Source organism: Mustela nivalis (assembly GCF_964662115.1).
Source record: "Mustela nivalis genome assembly, chromosome: 4".
Classification (NCBI taxonomy): domain Eukaryota; kingdom Metazoa; phylum Chordata; class Mammalia; order Carnivora; family Mustelidae; genus Mustela; species Mustela nivalis.
Genome location: NC_139023.1, coordinates 102,222,851 through 102,243,752, shown reverse-complemented (window position 1 = coordinate 102,243,752; position 20,902 = coordinate 102,222,851). Strand labels below are relative to the sequence as shown.

Below are 20,902 nucleotides of genomic sequence, written 5' to 3'. Positions count from 1 at the left end.
AACTGTCAGAATTTACATAAAATTTATATGTTACTAGAAATGGTTTTATTGGATTTATGTAACCATTTTATTGGAAAAGCCATACCTCAGAGTATAAAAAGGAAAGCATTTTCCCCTGTAATTGGCCCTGAGATATATTATGATAGTCTCTCCCCAACGTACTCTCCCTATGGTGTGTTCTTGACTAGATTCCATGATTTTTATAGCATCTTTTGGTTATTGGAACAATTTCATTCCAGTATTTGAAACTCAGTCCTGTTCATCCTAAACCCCTCAAGTCAAGCCGGATTCAGTCTTCTTCTTCCCCAGCATAGGCTTGACCTCAGGTTCCAACACTTGCAGTTGAGAGTAGGAGAGTCTCACTCCCCCTGCCACCTACTTAATTCCAGCCACTGGAAGGTTGAGCAGGGCTAGGAAGAATGAAAAAAGCTTAAGGCACTAGGGCTCCTTATTGAGTGAATAAGGCTGTGACTTTTTGGTCCTGCTATTTTGGTAGCCAACGTTGACTGGCCGTGGGATACCCTCTTTGGGGCAAGCATTCACATACTGGTTCTCTCTTGACACATATGGGTTCTTCAGAGGGGATGTGGGGCTCTTACTGCACAGCTCCCTCCTTTCATCTCTGCTCTCACCTCACCCACTTCTACTTTGCCTACAGTCTATCCTGCAGCCTCCTTCTGCTGGATCACTTGCCCACTGCACAGATTCTACATGTGAGGTCAAGCCCAAACAACTACAGTTTCTGTCGTGTGTCTGTTTTTAATTGAAAGTGTCAAGCTTGGGATAGTGTGTAACCTAGTAAGTTAGAGTAAGTAGAGTAAGTGTACTCTGGAGGGTATCCTAGTAGAAACAGTCAGCTCACAGGTAGCCATTTCAGTGATAGGAATGGACTGAAACTGGAAAATCTGAATAGTTTTTTTTATAACTTAGGAGAAACAGATAATGCTTGTGACAAATTACATTTTGAATTCTGTTTGGGGATCTTCTCCCTCAGCACCTATTAATTTGGTGAGAGTTAGAGATCAGGAGCCCCAATTTGAGCCTAAATTTGAGAAAATCCCAGAATGTGGATATTTGGAAACTGACAAGATGATGCCCATTTTACTCACTGGGAACCAGGTTGACTAGAGTTGCAAACTGTAAGCAGATATGTTTCTAAACTGTAGTTGTCTCTACATCTTAAATGCAGACTTCTGTCTGTAAGCCTCTTCTGTAATCATCAGTGACATTCCTCCTGAGTCTCCTCCCTCAAATAATCTATACATTATTAAATTTTGTCTCCACTGTTATTTTAAGATAAGGAACAAATTTTAAAGCTTCAGACATTGGAATTAGATAGTCTCCACTGAGGATTATGAAAAACTTGACAAGGTCTCCCCTCTGAGCAGACAGTACACTGCAGGAGCAACGCACATGCTTGTCAGAGGGGTACGGTCCTCACTGATGCACTTCGAGAAAAGCGAGAACTTTCTTTGCGATTTTTATATGCTTCTATGTTCTTGGGTCCTTTTTCAAAAAATGTGAAGTTTATCTTCACAGATTTCTTAGTATGAAGATTGAAAGTTCTTAAAAGATGAAAAATATAAAAATCATTTTTACCGTGAAAATACTAATTCATCTCTTTTTTTCCATACTTAATGCATATAGGAAGCACTGTATTCCAGTCTTAACTGTATTGTGTGGACACATTAATTTTGCTCTTGGAAGTGTATATTTTGGATTGGCTATTTGCCTTCGAATTTTTTGTTTTAATATTGAATTAACATTAAGCTAATAAAGAATAGTTTTTAATTTATTAGTAAAGCCCTATAAAAACACATTGCTTGGGGCACCTGGGTCGCTCAGTGGGTTAAAGCCTCTGCCTTTGGCTCAGGTCATGATCCCAGGGTCCTGGGATCAAGCTCTGCATCGGGCTCTCTGATCAGCAGGAAGCCTGCTTCTCTTGTTCTCTCCCTCTCTCTCTTCCTGCCTCTCTGCCTACCTGTGATCTCTGTCAAATAAATAAATAAGATATTAAAAAAAAAAACAAAAAACACTTTGCTTACTACCCGAGTGGTACTTAACCATACCAACATTGTCTGTGAAGGAAGAAAGTCAAGCTGAATAGAATGTCATAAATGCAAGAAGATAGGAACTGAAACCAACATTATGGTTAGGATTTTAGAGCCCTATGCATACAGATATTTTAATAGACAATACTGGGGCCCATTGTCCTCATATCCTGAAACAAATGTATAATTCACACAAATTATGTCCCATTTTGGTAGAAAGATTCTAAAATAGATCTGGAGATAGTACCATCTATGCAAGTAGAGTCAAATGCCTCATCTTTATTCAGCATTTTCTATATCAAGAAAGAATTAATTTCTTACCACCAGAATTACCTATAGGGTTTGCAGAACCTGCCAGTGAAGGTATTGGAAACAAGTCCAGTCATCTCCTAAGGTTGATGCTGAAACACGGACTTCAGTAGATAAAATCCTTACAAGTACTGCTTTTAAGTATTTACCTCCAATAATTTGCTTATATCAGTAAATAGGACTCATCTGATAATAGCAGAATATTTTACGTACTTTTGATACGAGTTCATGAAGTCAAAGGTTTTTAATAGAAAAAGCCTTTCTATAGATTTTTTCTGTACTGTTTTATACTATGGCAACTATGCAGATCTATAAATTGACTCTTGTCTCCTTGAAGAAAAAAAACTGACATGAGATTTAAATGATGTGTTTTTCTCTCTTGGAACAGTAAAAGACACACCACCAACAAAATCAATAAACCAAAAAATAAAAGCAAAAACAAAAAGCCCTCTTCACAAATTTTGAGCACCATCTACAGCTTTCTGTGATGAGAGATACAGCTCCCATTCTTGAGGGATTCAAAAGGAGTCAAATGGTGTTGAGCTAAATTACAGCCCTAAATGCATATTGGTGAAGTGAGATGCTGATCCATTTGCACACTAATGTGCTATTTTTAAGTCATGCATCATAGCATCTTCAAAGAGGCCTGTCATAATTATGATGGATTAGACTGCAGAGTCAGTCCTCGATGCAGTAATTGTTTCACAGATGCTGCCAGTGTGACTTGAATTCATAATAAATTATGTCAGAGAGGCGGGAGAAGGAGCAAAATCAAACACCAAAGGAAAACTGCTGTGGCTACCAAAGGAAAACTGCTGTAGCTAAACCTGTTTGGGCTTTAGGAAACCAAAATATTAGCCGCTAGTCAAAAGACAGTATTTGCAGCTGAGTATAAATTTGTACCTCTGACATAGAGGATGAAGGTTGACATATTTGGCATTTTTTATTTAAAGTTCTCAATCAAAAAAAAATACAAAAAAACAAAAAGTTCTCAATCTCTGTCTCAATATCTTTCTTTCCTTCCTTACCTCCCTACCTACCTTCCTCCCTTCCTCTCTCTTTCTCTCTCTCTTTCTTTCTTTCTGTCTGTCTGTCTGTCTTTTCTCACTCATTCACTCTCATAGCTTATGAGAAATTATTTTGGGACATTAGCTGAAATCAGTACGGTGACCGTAACATATTTTTGTGTGTTCCTGTATATATTACATTATCTGGTTATAATTTGACCTTAAGAATTTCAAACAAAATTGGTGATATTTATGGCTGATAGAACTATTCTTTTTCATTCCTTAGAAAGCCGTACTTTATAGGAAATAATTGGACTATTAAAATAAAGGGATATGGGCGCCTGGGTGGCTCAGTGGGTTAAACCTCTGCCTTCAGCTCAAGTCCTGATCTCAGGGTCCTGGGATTGAGTCCCACATCGGGCTCTCTGCTCAGTGGGGAGCCTGCTTCCTCCTCTCTCTCTCTCTCTCTCTGCCCACTTGTGATCTCTCTCTGTCCAATAAATAAAGTCTTAAAAATAAAGGGATAAGTGTAAATAATATGACTAATAGGATCTAAATTACAACATTCTACGTTGTGGTTTAATTGACATCTGTCATTTAAGTAAATAATTTCTGAGTCTGTCTCTTTAGTCTTAAAAAAAAAAATGCCAGGGGAACCTGTGGAGTAAAGTTGGCTAAGCATCCAACTCTTGGTTTTGGATCAGATATTGATCTCAGGGTTATGAGAGCAAGCCCTGTGTCAGGCTCTGTGTTCCGTGCAGAGTCTGCTTGAGATTCTATCTCCCTTTCCCTCTGCCCCCTTGCTCATGCTCTCTCTCTTCCTCAAAAATAAATAAATAAATTTTTATTAAAAGTTCCAAATCTGGTTTTAGAATTTGAGTATTACTGTACCACATAATCAAAAATCCTGTGTGTGCCCACCCACATGTGCACAATTTAAATAATGAGCTATTTACTGCATTTTGATGAGCAAAGATAGCTATTGAAGCAGATAAGCATATGCCATGTCTTTTCCTAGGTTAAGAGTTCAGTAGTTAGAAAAGTTTCCATAAGTCATTTGTTGAGTATCATTAGTTTTGTTTTTTTTTTAATGTACTCTACCAGACTTTTTACATAGTCTTCTCTGTACTTGATGACTGCTGTTATATTCTACTAGTCCTTCTGCCTCAGTGATATTGATAGACATGTTTAATTGATTATTAACGTTTTAAAACTAACTTTGACTTAGTGAGATATCTATTTGTCTCTTACTAAGGCAAGATGGAATGAAGCTAAATTTCATGAAAGATTTCAGTTGATGGTATCCAGACCTTATTAACGTTTTAAAACTAACTTTGACTTAGTGAGATATCTATTTGTCTCTTACTAAGGCAAGATGGAATGAAGCTAAATTTCATGAAAGATTTCAGTTGATGGTATCCAGACCTTGACAGCTAAGAGCGTGTTTCCTCTCTCCTGTAGTCCCTTGGCTCTTAAACAGTCACATGGCCTTACCACAGTCCAAGGCAGTACATCTTTGTGTTAGCTTAATTCCATAACACTTGCCCTGAGCAGAGATTCAACTAATGCTTGACTGAATGCACAAATGAACTAAAGACTCAAAATGTGGGCAAAGTGAATTTATTAGTAAAATAAAACATTTTCCCTGAATTATGCATTTTTCCTGATGTTACGGAGCCACCAGTCTAGCCCTTGTGGGAGAGAGTATTTTGATGCCTAACCTCAAGCAAATCGCTCAGTTCTTACATCTATAAAGTGAGAGAATGGAACTAGATCCTTTCTTATACTCTGAAATGTTTTATATATTATTAGGACCATCATTATCACATCTCATCATATGATATTATGATATCACATATCACATATGTCACTGTAAAATTTCTTAGTTTAAAATGCAATTCACTAATTCTGTGAACAGGAGTTTTGTTGTCCAGTATGACTCTGGATTGAAGACTATCAATATGATATGGCATGTACTTGATCTTAGGGAGCTTTCATTCTGTTTCATTTTTTATAAAAAGAAAAGAAAGGAATATGATTTGTTAATATTTGGGTAGCTCTGAGCAGTAGTGTGTTGGAACCAGCTTGTAACAGTTTGTGAGAGCAGATTGTAAAATTTTCAGGAATTGTAAGCTAAAGGTTGATAGCTTGAAATCAGCCATGACCCATAAGAGCGTCTTTTTAGGAATGTATTAAAAGCTCATTTATTCATTTTTAAGTTGTAGCTAATTACTGCAACATGAAATGTTGGCACCATGATAAACATTCCTGGGTAAGCCTAACCAGTCATCGTTACCAGGTTTACCAAAAGCTCTTCTGCCTTTACTCTTGCATATAAACTTCATAACAGTTTTAGGGGGGAAATTGCCTTAATTTTGATCTGACAGTATCCTCTTAAGTGAGTCGTATCCCTAGTGAAAAATTGAGACTCCTAAAATAAAAATTCTCTCTCCTGATTTTTACAGATACAGTTTTATTTGGCATAAATTACCATACACAAACCTACAAGAGCTAGCATTACTTTAAAAAACATTTGAATATTCAATTGCCCAAGGGAATAGTATCCTGATTGGTACTGTACATTATAGTAATTAAGTGTTCTCTAGTATAGGACAAAATAAAAGATATTTAATATCAATTTCAAAACACTCAGCTGTGAAAATTCAAAATATTTCTGATACTACTTACTTATAAGAGCACATATGAATGAATAAAAACGATTTCTACTCCTAGTATCTGAAAAGCAAAAGGAATGTCACACAAAAATCTCTATAGCAAAAATTTACATTCATTCAAAAAACAGTTTAACTTTGAAAAAGTTTTGTTTTTTTCCCTCAGCTTATGAAAACAACCTTATTAACTCTAATTTCACTGATCAGTGCATAGATACCTACAAAAAGTTATCTTGGATTTTTTTCTTTTATATACAAACTAAGATTTTTATAAGCTTGGGAAAGCTACATAAAGGACACTGTAAAGATGATAACATCAATGCTTTTTAAATATTTCTATAATGAGCAACATAAACAAGTCTCATTTTTTTCTTCCTTTTATTAAAAATAAATAATGCTTGCTAGTGTCAGTATAAAATGACCAGTGTCAGTATAAAATTAAAAGTGTGCTTTCTAACAACTAAATTACTGGATCATGTAATTTTCTGGGGTATGTACACAAAAAGTGGTTTAGAATATATTAATTATAGAATATATTAGAATATATAGAATACATTCCTCTTCAAAGGCACTTTTTTAAAAAAATTTTTTTTAATTTATTTGACAGACGGAGATCACAAGTAGGTAGAGAGGCAGGCAGAGAGAGAGAGGAAGGAAAGCAGGCTCCCTGCTGAGCAGAGAGCCCGATGTGGGGCTCAATCCCAGGATGCTGGGATCATGACCTGAGCCGAAAGCAGAGGCTTTAACCCACTGAGCCACCCAGGCACCCCTTCAGTGGCACTTTATTGGTTAAAATTTTCTGAATCAGATCCATAAACCAGTAATGAGTGATCCTCAAAATAAACTATCCTCATCCTAAAAAAAAAAAAAAAAAAAAAAAAAAGATAATACATAATTTTCCTGCTCTCCTTAAAAAAGTTAACCCTTTAGCTTTTCACATCCAATGGTTGTACTCAGTAAGGAAATTGCTGTCGTAGACAGAATAGTTCTGTTAATTGTTTAAATTAGTATTTAAAGATGGGTATTGTGTTTAAAGTTCCATATTGAAATAAATTTCATTTTCAGTCACCTTCATTTGTTCTTAGGCGCTATTATGCTCATAAAAGATTTGCAAACTCCATCTATTGTAATTCTGCCCTTGACACTTTAAAGAATGTCCAAATTATGTGGAAAGGACTATAATAGAGAATAATGTGTTAAATGCTTATAGTATTTTATATCTAGAAAACTAAGTTGAACAATATATACTGCATATGGAGCCTGCAAGTTTTATATATAATATAACATAAATGTACGTATATGTGTATATGTAAATATTTTGATTGGTATGAGTGTGAAATGATTTTACAGTTGCCAAAAGAAAGCATTTTTCTGTTACAGTATTTGGAAGCTAATTGGCCTGGTCCCTAAAGAATTTATCTAGGCTTATTTCTGTCCTCCTTATTTTTAAAAAGTGGTAGTGACCCTGATCTTGCAGAAACCCCTTACATTAAGGACTACAAATCAATTTTCACTCATGATTCCAGAACGTTAAGTTTTTTTATTATTAAGGATTATTGATGATTAAGAATATTAGTCTAGCTCAGAGCTGTCCAATAGAAATACAACATAAGCCATATATGAAATCTAAAATTTTCTATTACTTACACTAAAACAAGTAAAAATTTAGGAGTAAATAAAATTACTTTAATGATATATTTTATTTAAAATATCCAAAATAGTATTCTTTCAACATATAATAAATGTTTTTAAAAATCCAGGGGTTTTTTTGTTTTGGTTTGGTTTTTGTTTTTTGTTTTTATCCACACTAAAGGCTTTGAAATCCAGCATGTATTTACACTTAGGGTACATCTTCATTTGTGCTCACCACATTTAAAGGGCCCCAGAGCCATATGTAACTAGTGGCTATGCACATCTAACCCAACTCTTAACATCTGTAGGAAGTTGGTCTAGCAGAAATTAATCACTTTACTCTTTTGTTTTCTTTGTCCAATAGGAATTGTGACTTTGCAGTTTAAGTTTTATTTATTAATTAAGTAATATACATGCCTAAAAGTTACAAATATATTAATAAAATGTAGTTTCTTTCCCAGTGCTATCCTCCAGACTCTTCAGTCTTTTTTCTGGATGTAAAATGCTATTACAGTTGTGTTGTATATCCGCCCAGAGCTGATTTTATATTTATTTTTGTAAATGCACAGTTGTAGCATTTTTAAAGAATTTTATTTATTCATTTGAAAGAGAGAGAGGGCCAGTGAGCATGAGCAAGGGAGGGGTAGGGGAGAGAGAGGGAGGAGTAGACAACGCATTCAGTATGAAGCCGAGTGCTTGATCCTGAGACCATGATCTGAGCCAAAGTCAGACGTTTGACTGACTGAGCCACCCAGGCGCCCCCCAGTTGTAGCATTCTTACACATACTGTTCTGTAGCTTGCTGTATTTCATTTAATTATGTGGAAAATACTTACACCTGAAAATGTAGGTTGTTTCCAACCATTTACTATTACAGGAGATTGTTCGTACATCACTTAACATATATATGAGTATTTGTTAGATAACTTCTTAAAACTGAAGGGTCAAAGAAGGTTTCTTTGAAACTCTGTAGATTATTACTTTATTGTCCTCCATGGTATTTGTACTTGTTTTCACTCCCCTGAACCATACAAGGGAGTGTCTCTTTCCTTATGCGCTCACCAGTATTTCATATTATCAAACTTTTTGATCTTTGCTAATTTGAGGAAAAAAAAAAACAACACTGTATCTTGCTGAGGTTTTAATTTACATTTCTTTTTATGAGTTGTACTAGACATCTTTTTAAACATTTAAAGGCCACTTGCATTTCATTTTCTGTGAACTGTTCATGTCCTTCGCTCATTTTTCTATTCAATGATTGGTTTTTCCCTTGTCGATCTGTCAGAGTTCTGTATATTAAGAAAGGTTTATATGATTTTTAATTTTACTTATGGGTTTATTTTTGCATGCATATATTTTACTGAACTTTCTCATTTTTTATGGCTTCTAGAATTTGTCATAAAGAATTTACCTAGATATTAGATTATTTTTTTTAAAAGTTTTCTCAGACTGTTACAGATTTTTTAGGGTTTTGTTTTACATATTTAACTGTTAAATCTATCAAAATTCATTCTGGTATAAGATGTTAGGGGTAGATCCAACTTTATCATTTTTTCAGAAGACTGTCCAGTTCCAATATCATATTGATTGGCAGTGCCGTCAGGATGCCACATTTCTGTGTTAGAATTGATTTCTGTACATTCTTTTCTGTTTCATTGGTCTTATTAACACTCTTTCTTTTACTGATTTCCAAGTACAAGCTGTGTGAAGTACAGTAGCCTTTGTTCCTTTTTAGTATCTTTTAATTTGGTTACTGCCCTGCCCAGGCCGCTTTACAATTCTTTTTCAGGTTATTCCTGGTTATCCAGTTTGTTTATTTTTCCACATGAACTTTAGAGTCAGGTTCTTTAATTCTTCACAACATTCTGCCAGTGTTTTCATTGAGAATATACTAAATTAATAAATTCATTTGACAACTATCCAAAAATAGTGTACCTTTCTCCTTGTTTTGCTTTTGTGTATCTGTCAATGCTGTCTTAAAGATTTAAATAGTCCTTCCGTGTTTCTTGCTGAATTTATTCCTACTGTTTTAAGAATATTTTTTTCTGTTACAGTATTTTATTCCACTAAAGTTTCTGACTGTTTGTTGCTTTTATGTATGAAAGCTATTGAGTACTTTTCTCATAACTTTAAGTACTTTTCTCATAAGTTTAACAATTGTTCAGTTGATTCTCTTGGTTGACCAATACAATCTTATTATCTGTAAATGATAACTTTATTGTGGCTTTCCAATGTTTATGTCTTATTTCTTCCTCTTTTTCACTTGTCTTGGTTAGTAAGCGATGGCTATTTTAATAGTTTTTTATAGCCCAAAAGGAAAATAGCCTAGATGTTTTATTTACATCCTTAAAATAAATGTGATGAGAAAAACTGTGGGAAAATAAAACATGACTATACCGTGAATGAGGCAGCATTCACTTTATAGATTATTTATGTTTTTGAGTGCCCATTTCTCCCTGCACTCCAATCACTTAGACTTTGAAATCTCCATCAGTATTGGTCTCCAAAATACTTGAATTAATGAGTGAATGAAGAAATGATTGTAAGATGAGCAAGTTCATATCAGTTTTGTGAAACTGATTGGATGCTCACTCTATACAAAATACAGTAGAGTATTAAGAAGTTCACATCCCAGAGAGTATAAACAAAATAAATTCAAGTATGATATATTCAGCAGCAAACCTTATACAAGACATAGAAATAACATAGAAATGGGAGTGATTAATTGTTTTTGGAAAATCAAAGAAGGAATCATAAGGGAAGTAATAACCTGAGACTGTTTCAGACACATATGAGTCACTGGGCAAATCAGGGGACTAAGAAGACATTCTAGCCAGACAAAACAACAGCATGGAAGCCTGAAACCATTTACTGTGTTTGGGTATTTATAAGCTGTTGTCATATTTGGAGTATAAGCTGTGAGAGGATATAGAAGGAAAGAAGAACAGAAATCTGCCTATGAAAAACCATTTGGATCAAGTAGGAATTCTCAGTAGAAGTGAGCAGTCAGCCCCTACGGAGGAAGACACAGAATCACCTAGAAGTGACATTTTACAAATGATACTTTTTTTTAAAATTAATATTATAATGTATTATTTGTTTCAGGGGTCCAGATCTGTGATTCATCAGTCTTACACAATTCATAGCACTCACCATAGCACATACCTTCCCCAGCGCCCATCACCCAGCCACCCCATCCCTCTCATGCCCCTCCCCTCCAGCAACCCTCAGTTTGTTTCCTGAGATTAAGAGTCTCTTACGGTTTGTCTCCCTTCCTGGTCCCATCTTGTTTAAACAGCACTTCTCAGCCCATTCCATTTGCTGGAATATTAACGCTTCAGGGAGCACCTCTTGTCTTCCAGGCATGGGGATGAAAGAGTTTGAGAACTCCTAATACAGGAAATATGGAGCCAGAAAAGCATGTTAAGGAGGATATGACATCAGATTTGCATTGAGAACATTCCCTTTGGTAATAATTTGAAGGAACCTTGAAGGACTAGGGAGAGGACAGGCTGGGCTGGGGAAGAGACCCTCTAAAAAGCTACTGTAACAAATAAGCAAAATAATGTAGGTCTGGTTACCAAGTATCAGTGGGGATAATTCAAGGGACATATAGGAAATGGGATTGATAAACCTTAGCAAGTGATTAGATGTATAAGATACTAGAGAAGGTAGAAAGGAGGTAATCCTTCTCTATTCTTCTTAGCATTTTGACAGAAAGAATTATTTGAGAAGGAAGCTGATTCTCTTTACTAATACAGTATGAACTTCCCACATTAGCTCGTGATTTTGATCATCATTAATATTTGAGAGTTGCTCAGAAGACAAGAGTAATCAGTTCCTGAGGAGCTATTGGTTTTCACTCTGAAACATGAAAATGAGTATCTCAGTTTGCTGTGTCTAGCAATTTCAGTATCATCAATGCCATCATTATTCTTCCAGATTTATTATTAGTGCTAATAGGTATTAATGAACTTCAATTTCTGTTTCCCTGCTCTTTAGAATTCATTCAGAGGGAAGCCTCGTGGATGGCCCCGAAGCAAGCCTGATGGAACAGGACAGAACCAACCATGTTGAGGGCAACAGACTAAGTCCATTCCTGACACCATCTCCTTCTCCCTTATGCCAGACAGAACCTCTGGTTCTAAAGCTCCAGAATGGAAGCCCATTAACTGAGCGACCTTATTCAGAAGTAAATGGAGACACCAAGTGGCAGTCTTTCAAAAGTTACTATGGAATACCCCCTATGAAGAGAAGCCAGAACAGTCGCGGGAGTCCGGACTTTATACAAGAAGGTAGAGGGTATTCCAGATGCTTACAAAACGGAGGAATCAAGCGCACAGTTAGTGAACCTTCCCTCTCTGGGCTTCACCAGAGCAAGAAATTGAGACAAGACCAAAAGGCTAATGGAGAAAGAAATAACTTCGGGGAAAGCCAAGAAAGAAATCCAGGCAAAGGCAGCAGTCAAATGAATGTCTCCGATTTGAGTGATAAGAGAGAATCTGTGAGCTCTGTAGCTCAAGAAAATGCAGTTAAAGATTTCATCGGTTTTTCAGCACATAACTGCAGTAGGTCTGAAAAACCAGAGCTTCAGATTCTGAATGAGCAAGAAGAGAAAAATGCTAACTACCATGACAAGAATATTGTATTACTTCTTAAAAACAAGGCAGTGCTAATGCCTAATGGTGCTACAGTTTCTGCCTCTTCCATGGAAAACACACATGGTGAACTCCTGGAAAAAACACTGTCTCAATATTATCCAGATTGTGTTTCCGTTGCGGTGCAGAAAACCACATCTCACATACATGCCATTAACAGTCAGGCTACTAACGAGTTGTCCTGTGAGATCACTCACCCATCGCATACCTCAGGGCAGATCAATGTCCCACAGACCTCGAACTCTGAGCTGCCTCCCGAGCCAGTTGCAGTGGTGACTGAGGCCTGTGATGCTGACAAAGCCAGTAAGACAGGTGCAGTGATAGGGACCTGTCCCTTTCAGAAACCAGAAAAACAAAAATCAGTTTTTGACAGATGCCCGTCACGTGCCGAAAACAGTACCATCCAAGGAACCACAGAGCTGGTATCTGGTGAAGAATTCTGTTCAGGTTCCAGCAGCAATTTGCAGGCTCCTGGTGGCAGCTCTGAACGATATTTAAAGCAAAATGAAACAAATGGTGCTTACTTCAAGCAAAGCTCAGTGTTCTCTAAGGATTCCTTTTCTGCCCCTACCACACCACCACCACCATCACAATTGCATCTTTCTCCCCCTCCTCCTCTTCCAGAGGTTTCACAGCTTCCTTCAGAAGGAAAAAGCACTCTGAACGATGGAGTTTTGGAAGAACACCATCACTACCCCAACCAAAGTAACACAGCTCTTTTAAGGGAAGTAAAAATAGAGGGTCAACCCGAGGCACGGCCATCCCCAAGTCCTAATCCATCTACACGTGCATCCAACCACTCTCTGATGCTTCCAGAAAGGCCTCAGAATAATTGTGTTAACCAGAATGACATACAAACTCCAGGGACGATGACAGTTCCAGCATGTTCTGAGAAAGCGAGACAAATATCAGAACACATCATGCATAACCCACCAATGCTGGGTAGCAGTGGGGATCCACAAGACCACTGCCAGCGGTTGATGGGACACAAAGAGCAAGATATTCCGAAGGGTCGAGACAAGGAACAAACACGAGGTCTTGTGCTCCCAGCACAGCCCTCTCTGAAACCGGGGTGGATTGAACTGAAGCCCCCTCATTTTCATCAAGCAGAATCCCACCCAAAATGTCCTGAGGCATCACTGCGGTCAGTTCTTCAGTATCAGTCCAACCCCGCCAATCAAATGACCTCCAAACAATACACTGGAAACTCCAGCCTGCCTGGGGGACTCCCAGGGCAGGCTTACATCCAGAAAATAATGCAGCCTGAGCAGAGGCCACAAAGGTACCAAGGTGAGATGAATCGAGAGCAGTCTCAAGGTACATTGGACCAGCAGCTCCAGTTCCAAAAACCTTCACTCCAGGTGCACTTCTCCAAGACAGACCCTTCATCCAAAGCTCACATGCAGTCATTGTGCACCCACAGGTTTTATTTTGAACAAAGACCAGATTCCCAAACTGAGAAACTCCTACCTGCATCGTTAAAACAGCACTTGAATCAGCAGGCTTCAGAGACTGAGCCATTCTCAAACTCACACATTTTACAACACAAGCCTCATAAGCAGGCAGCACAAACACAAACACAACCATCCCAGAACTCGCTTATCTCTCAAAACCAGCAGCAGCAGCAAAAATTACAAATGAAGAATAAAGAACAAATGCCCCAGACTTTTTCTCATCCCCAAGGCAACAATGATCAGCAAAGAGAAGGATCATTCTTTAGCCAGATTAAAGTGGAGGAATGTTTCCATGGTGAAAATCAGTATTTGAAATCAAGTGAGTTCCAGACTCCTACTGCTCAAATGGGATTAGAGCAAGTACAGAATATGAATAGTAGAAATTCCCCCTATGGTCAGATCTTGAAATCAAATCCAAGCAAACTACAGATTCCTTGTTCAAACAATACACACCTAGTTCCAGAAAATAAAGAACAGACTATAAATCCTGAACTCTTTGCAGGAAACAAGACCCAAAACTTGCATCACAGGCAATATTTTCCAAATAATGTGACTCCAAAGCAAGACATTCTTCATAGGTGCTTTCAAGAACAAGAGCAGAAGCCTCAACAAGCTTCAGTTCTACAGGGATATAGAAGTAGAAACCAAGATATGCCTGGCCAGCAAGCAGCACAGCTCCCTCAGCAAAGGTACCTGATGCAAAACCAGGCAAATGCTTTCCCTGTGTCTGACCAGGGAGGAAGTCACATTCAGACTCCTCCCCAGAAGGACCTTCAAAAGCATGCTGCTCTAAGGTGGCACCTCTTGCAAAAGCAAGAGCAGCAGCAAACACAACACCCCCATACTGAGTCTTGTCATAGTCAGATGCACAGACCAATTAAGGTTGAACCTGGATCCAAGCCCCATACCTGTATGCGCTCCACGTCAGCACAGCCAGAAAGCAAAACGTGGAAAAAGATAACTAAGCAAGAGATTCCACCTCCAAGTTGTGATAATGTGCAGCAAAGGAGCATCCTTGAGACCATGGAGCAACATCTGAAGCAGTTTCAGGTCAAATCATTATTTGACCATAGGGCTCTGACTCTCAAATCACAGAAGCAAGTAAAAGTTGAAATGTCAGGGCCGGTCACAGTTTTAACTAGACAGACCACAGCTGCAGAACTCGATAGCCACACCCAAGCTCTAGAACAGCAAGCAACTCCTTCTTCAGAAAAGACACCAACCAAAAGAACAGCTGGCTCTGTTCTCAATAATTTTTTAGAGTCACCTTCCAAATTACTAGATACGCCTATAAAAAATTTATTGGATACACCTGTCAAGACTCAGTATGATTTCCCATCATGCAGATGTGTAGGTAAGTGCTAGAAATGTACTGAGACACATGGTGTTTATCCAGAATTAGCAAATTCATCTTCTGATATGGGATTTTCTTTCTTTAAAAAAAAAAAAAGAAAAGAAAGAAACCCTGAGTCTGGCAGCAATTTGTAAAGGCTCATAAAAAACCTGAAGCTTACATTTCTTGTCTTTAAATTACAGATGCTTATGCTGTGCGAGAGAGAACTTCACTTACATTCAGTTTTTCCCCAAAAAATAAATAAATAAATAAAACAATGTGCATGCTCATATCTTCCTCTAATCAAACCCTTTAAAATGTAAAGGTTTCTGTTTTAGATTAATCAATCTGTTTAACTCTTTGTACATCATCTTCTGGAGAGACACCTAGGCATCTCTAAAAACATCTGTTAAAATGAGAAAAATAACTGCTATCTGCAACTTAATGTGGGAGCTTTTTCATATGTATTAATTCAAGGTTGAACGTATTAGTGGTTTTACAACATTAATTTCTCAGTCGGGGGACATTACCTTCAGTCTTGGTGAGTTGGGGAAAATTGTAATGCTGAAGTTCAAAATACTCATGACATTGCCCTTCATTTACACGCTTGAAATATTGTGTGATTTATATTCATTTTGATTCTATTTTCTCTTTAAAGTGTCATCTTTTTGATAGAAAATATGCAATATGTTTTTTTCTTTTATCTCAAACACTTTTTTGTTAAAATTCAAGATATGTGATAGGGAAACATTTTGCTGATAGATGCACATGTATATATATAATACATATAAAATATATATAAAGACTTTATTAGAGTCCCTCAGTGTGGATACAGTAGAAGACATTTGAAAAGACAAACCAATGTGGCCAGTGGTCCACCCACCTCATGTTCTTCCTCTTACAACAGACACCCCACACTTTATAGAAGAATGGAGGGAGGAGTCATACCGCCCCTTTGTGTGGTTAATTTTAGGTTGCCTCAGGGGCGCCATACCACACATGTCATAGATAACATTAGGTAAGTTCTAATCCTCTACAGTCTCTTCTCCGAGGACTCTAACTTCTCTTCCCACTTCCATCTTCAGTAGTCTACAAGAACCTCTTCCTCTTACCGGACCCTCTCTCCAGTATTTTCTCTCATCATAAATTTTTCTTAAAGTACATACAAATATGGGTCTGGAATTAATATTTTTATTTTCAAAACACAACAATTAAATGTTGGGGAGAAACAGGAGGAGAAAAAGGTACCTTCACAATAAAAACAGCAATATCCTGGGGATATGATAAAACAGGAAGCTTTATTTTTAATCTTTTAACATCCAAGTATCAGGCAGGCTTCTAGTCAGCTATAGTTTTTTTTTTCAGTTCAAAAAAACGGGATTGTAGTTGGTATTACATATAATATATTCTAATTCCCTCGCCGTTTTGTTTAGTTCCACTTATTTTGTTTAAAATAAATAATTTCTTATTCCGTATCTGAAATGTAATTTAATATTTTTTATCCAACAGCCAGCATGTACATATACTTAATTATTTGGCACATTTTCTAATAGATTAGTCCATCAATTTATTCATTTTAAAGAAAAAAAATGTTTAAAGTCACATTTAGGGCCCTTAATGTGCAGTTGGGGGATAAGCTTTGTGGATGTAGCCTTTATATTTAGTATAATTGAGGTCTAAAATAATAATCTTCTATTATCTCAACAGAGCAAATTATTGAAAAAGATGAAGGTCCTTTTTATACCCATCTAGGAGCAGGTCCTAATGTGGCAGCTATTAGAGAAATCATGGAAGAAAGGTAATTAACGCAAAGGCACAGGGCAGATTAACGTTTATCCTTTTGTATATGTCAGAATTTTTTCAGCTTTCACATACAAAGCAGTAAACAATTGTAAATTGAGTAATTATTAGTAGGCTTAGCTATTCTAGGGTTGCCAGCACTCCACACTGTGCTATTCACCAGAGAGTCACAATATTTGACAGGACTAATAGTCTGCGAGCTGGCACAGGCTGCCCACTTTGAGTTGGATGCCAGAAAACCCAGGCACGCACGAGAACCAGCCAGCCCGCCTGCCAGGCACAGGGGTGCTGGCACGGGCTGCAAAGAGAGGCCCCACTCTGGCTTTCCCACTTGATGATAAAGTGTCAGAGAAGAAAGAGAGGGGAGATGTGGTTTAAGAAAGGAATCATCGAGTTAAATGCACCTAGAGCTGTAAATGAGTAGTTACCGCTAAGGAAGTTGTCCCTTAGTATAAGCAGAGGGTAAGTGTGAGATGCTGAATAGAAATAGAGACAGATTCTATTTATAGCTACATTTTTTTTTACTGTCAGTCACAGGTAGGCAAGTATTTACCTCAATCTACACAGTTAGTCTTGCATGTAGAAGATTCTTATGAGTGAGACAGTTGATGCAGAGAGACTTTCAAATAGGTATCCACAGATGTTAGCTGTTAACTATGGGAGGAAGTAGACAGTGTTATCATTAAAATACGTTAGACATTGTGGGCAGCAAGAACATATTTTGTATCATTCTTGCCCAATTTACAAGTTACCCATTTCTAAATTAGTGTGTAGAAATTCACTAAATAATCCTCTAGTAGCCTGGCAGATACAGAAGATTTCCCTAAATGCCTTTTGTTATTAGCAAGTAGTAAATGGTCATAAGGGAAAATATAATCTATCTCTAGAACTATCCTGTATTTTCAAAATTGCTGAATACTAGTTATTTGCAAGCCATCTTTAAAAAATGGTAGAGAGTCTGTGAGGAACAGTTTTAACTAAAATCTGTTGTGATTCCCCAAGTTTTAAAATAGCTAAATTTAGTAGAGGACAAAAATCAAATAGTATCTATCTTAGAAGACTGAATTTAACAAACTTAAAAAAGTTTTGTGCTTTGTGAAATTGTTTAAAAATAAGCTTTCCCATTTATTTTCACCCAACATATAATTTCAAAATAGTTCATTATGGTTATCAATATATTTTGATACCAAAGAAATACAAAGCTTAAAGTCTGTTATCCTGTTTGCTTGGCTTAGACTTATTTTTTAAAAATGAATTAAACCATTCATTTCTCAGGGTGTGGTCATAGAATAAAATTATGCTCAAATGTTCAGTATTTTGTTTGCCTCAGTTTCATTTGCTAATTTTATGTGTGTGTGTTTCTGTGGATTTCTTTTAAGGTTTGGACAGAAGGGTAAAGCTATTAGGATTGAAAGAGTCATCTATACTGGTAAAGAAGGCAAAAGTTCTCAGGGATGTCCTATTGCTAAATGGGTAAGTGTGACCTGACAAGGCCTTTGGTCTTCATTCTTGGGTGTTTTGATTCATTAATCTAACCCTGAGAATTGGGTTACCAGATAAAAGAGTCATTTATGTCCGTTGAAATGAATATTGCTTATTTTTATTTTGTGTTAGCTCTTAAGAAAAAAGCAGATTAGCTTTGAAAGTACATACCAACTATATTTAATTGAAAGAATTTAATGGAGAGGAGGAGGTCCATTCAAATTGATAAAAAGTATGATTCTTCCTGGAATGTGAAGTCATCCATAATCTTTTAAATACCTTCCATTAATCTTTATATTGTCATTTTTGAAAACCTTGAAGTTTGTGAAAAAGACCTGCTTGTCTTCCATATAGCTCTAGGTTTAATGCAGGGGTCATTGCCTCTCCCTGCACTGGTATAGTCTGCTAAACATTGAGCAGTTTTGCCTCTCTCTGGGTTCTAACCCCATTTTACAGATGGGTAGCAAAAGGCAAGTTGCACGTGCTGACAAATGTTGCCCTAATTGTGACCCAGACATGAAAAATATACATACATAAATCGTTGCTCTCCTCTGCCACAAGTGACCCTTGTTTTGTTTTGGTTGGGGTGGGGGTGTTGGGGTGGAATGGGGACCCACACAGGTGGTTCGCAGAAGCTGCACTGAAGAGAAACTGCTGTGCTTGGTGCGGGAGCGAGCTGGCCACACCTGTGAGGCTGCAGTGATTGTGATTCTCATCCTGGTGTGGGAAGGAATCCCATTGTCCCTGGCTGACAAACTCTACTCCGAGCTCACTGAAACCCTGAGGAAATACGGCACTCTCACCAATCGCCGGTGTGCCCTGAATGAAGAGTAAGTGAAGCCTCCCCTCTCGTTTCACTGACAGCAAAACCTGATCATGGGTCTGACTCATGGGAGTCGAACCTGCATTTTTACATTTATTTATACAATGGGGACCAAAACGCCTTTTTCACAGTCAAGCAGAAGGAAGTTGGATTTGCTAACGTGTGTAATTTGAGGTGATTTCGCTAACCATTTCGTACCTTCGGGCAGTGTAGACATTTCATTAGGAGCAGCTTGCTGAGAGTCTGAATGTCTGTACCATATCATGAATTCGATCGTGCCATAAACTTGAAAATATCTGTGTGTCCACTTGCTACAGTGAGAAGTCTTATATGCCTGGCCACCACACTAGTAAGTATTGACACCATTTCTGTGTTGCAGTATCTGAAACAGATACATAATTGTAAGGTAACAAACATCAAAATAGAAGGCTTACAGAATTTCTGTAGAAACGAACTGATTCATACATCAGTTCAATCTCTTTTATTATTAACACAATAATAATAAAGATCACTTTCATTTTTACTACTACTATATAAGCAAGAAGTTAGTGGCTATAGACATGCACTGTTTTCGAGGACTATTAACATGTGGCATAGGAGAGCAGGGGTATCCAGTTAAACATATTTAGTGCATCCAAGTGCTACTATGTTTTTGTTTGTTAACCTCATCCAGTTTAGGGTATTTAACTCTTCACTTGGAAAAAGCTTCATTACTAATGTTCCTCTGCTATGCTATTCCTGTGTAACATTAGAATACAGAAGGATTCATAGTGAATCCTACAGGAGTTATTTTACTCAAATTGATCCTAAAATAATTTTAATTTTGCACTTCTTCCTTTAGTCTCTTTTCCTCTGCATTCACCAAACTACAATATAGTTGACTGAATTTATGGAAACACTGTGCTGCTCTTTGCAACAGCCTATTACTACCCTAATTTGTTCCTTTGCTGACTATTACTCTGACTGGTACTGCTTTGCTAACTTCATGTTGATGTGGGTTTTCTCTGGGTGATGGGGTGTGCTCAAATAAACTATAAATAATATGTCTAGGAAACTTACTTTTCATATATGAAAGTGTGACTTGGCTTCCTGTGGTAGTTATGATCCAAAAATGTCGTGGTGTGTACCTCACTGTAAACCCACTTCTAACACATATAACACATGACTTATAAACTCACAATGGACGGCTTTAGGTATATAATACTATTCAGTATATCCTAATTTTCCTTGTTCCTTCTTTAAAAGATATATTTAAATGCCTTTAATCAGAAAGAAAATGAAAGTTAAGGCACCTTGAGATGATGTTGGTGACAGCATTTTCCTCAGGAATTAAGTATCTGCCTTGTTTGTTTGTTTTAAGCAGACTTCCTCTTAGACTTGATGGCTTGAACTTCTGAACCACGGAAGAACTTCTTGTGAAAATAACAGTTGTTTATTTAAATTTCTTGAGGTTTCATGCAAACTTTATTTCACATTCTTTGTAACTGATTTAATTTTCAGTTATTCTATATCTCTGGTGTTTTTCCCCTGTAGGCTTTTCTATAATTTCTATAAATGCTGTTGCCTGAAATGGAGTCTGACATATAGAAAGAAATTCTATTTTAAGAACTTTTGTATTATTTTGCATTTAAAATCCATGAGTAATGGTTGGGCCAGGGTCTAAGAAAAAATTTAGTTTAACT

At 37.1% G+C, this 20,902-nt stretch overlaps 1 protein-coding gene across 1 annotated transcript in view; it reads left to right on the top strand.

The window, feature by feature from the left end:
* Positions 1–20,902, top strand: part of TET2 (tet methylcytosine dioxygenase 2) — a 138,289-nt gene that overhangs the window by 72,838 nt on the left and 44,549 nt on the right. Inside the window, exons 3-6 of the mRNA XM_082729168.1 lie at positions 11,673–15,136; positions 16,823–16,913; positions 18,295–18,388; positions 19,019–19,227. Coding sequence (XP_082585294.1) covers positions 11,719–15,136; positions 16,823–16,913; positions 18,295–18,388; positions 19,019–19,227 — 3,812 coding nt within the window. The 5' untranslated portion in view covers positions 11,673–11,718. The remainder of the gene's footprint in view (positions 1–11,672; positions 15,137–16,822; positions 16,914–18,294; positions 18,389–19,018; positions 19,228–20,902) is intronic.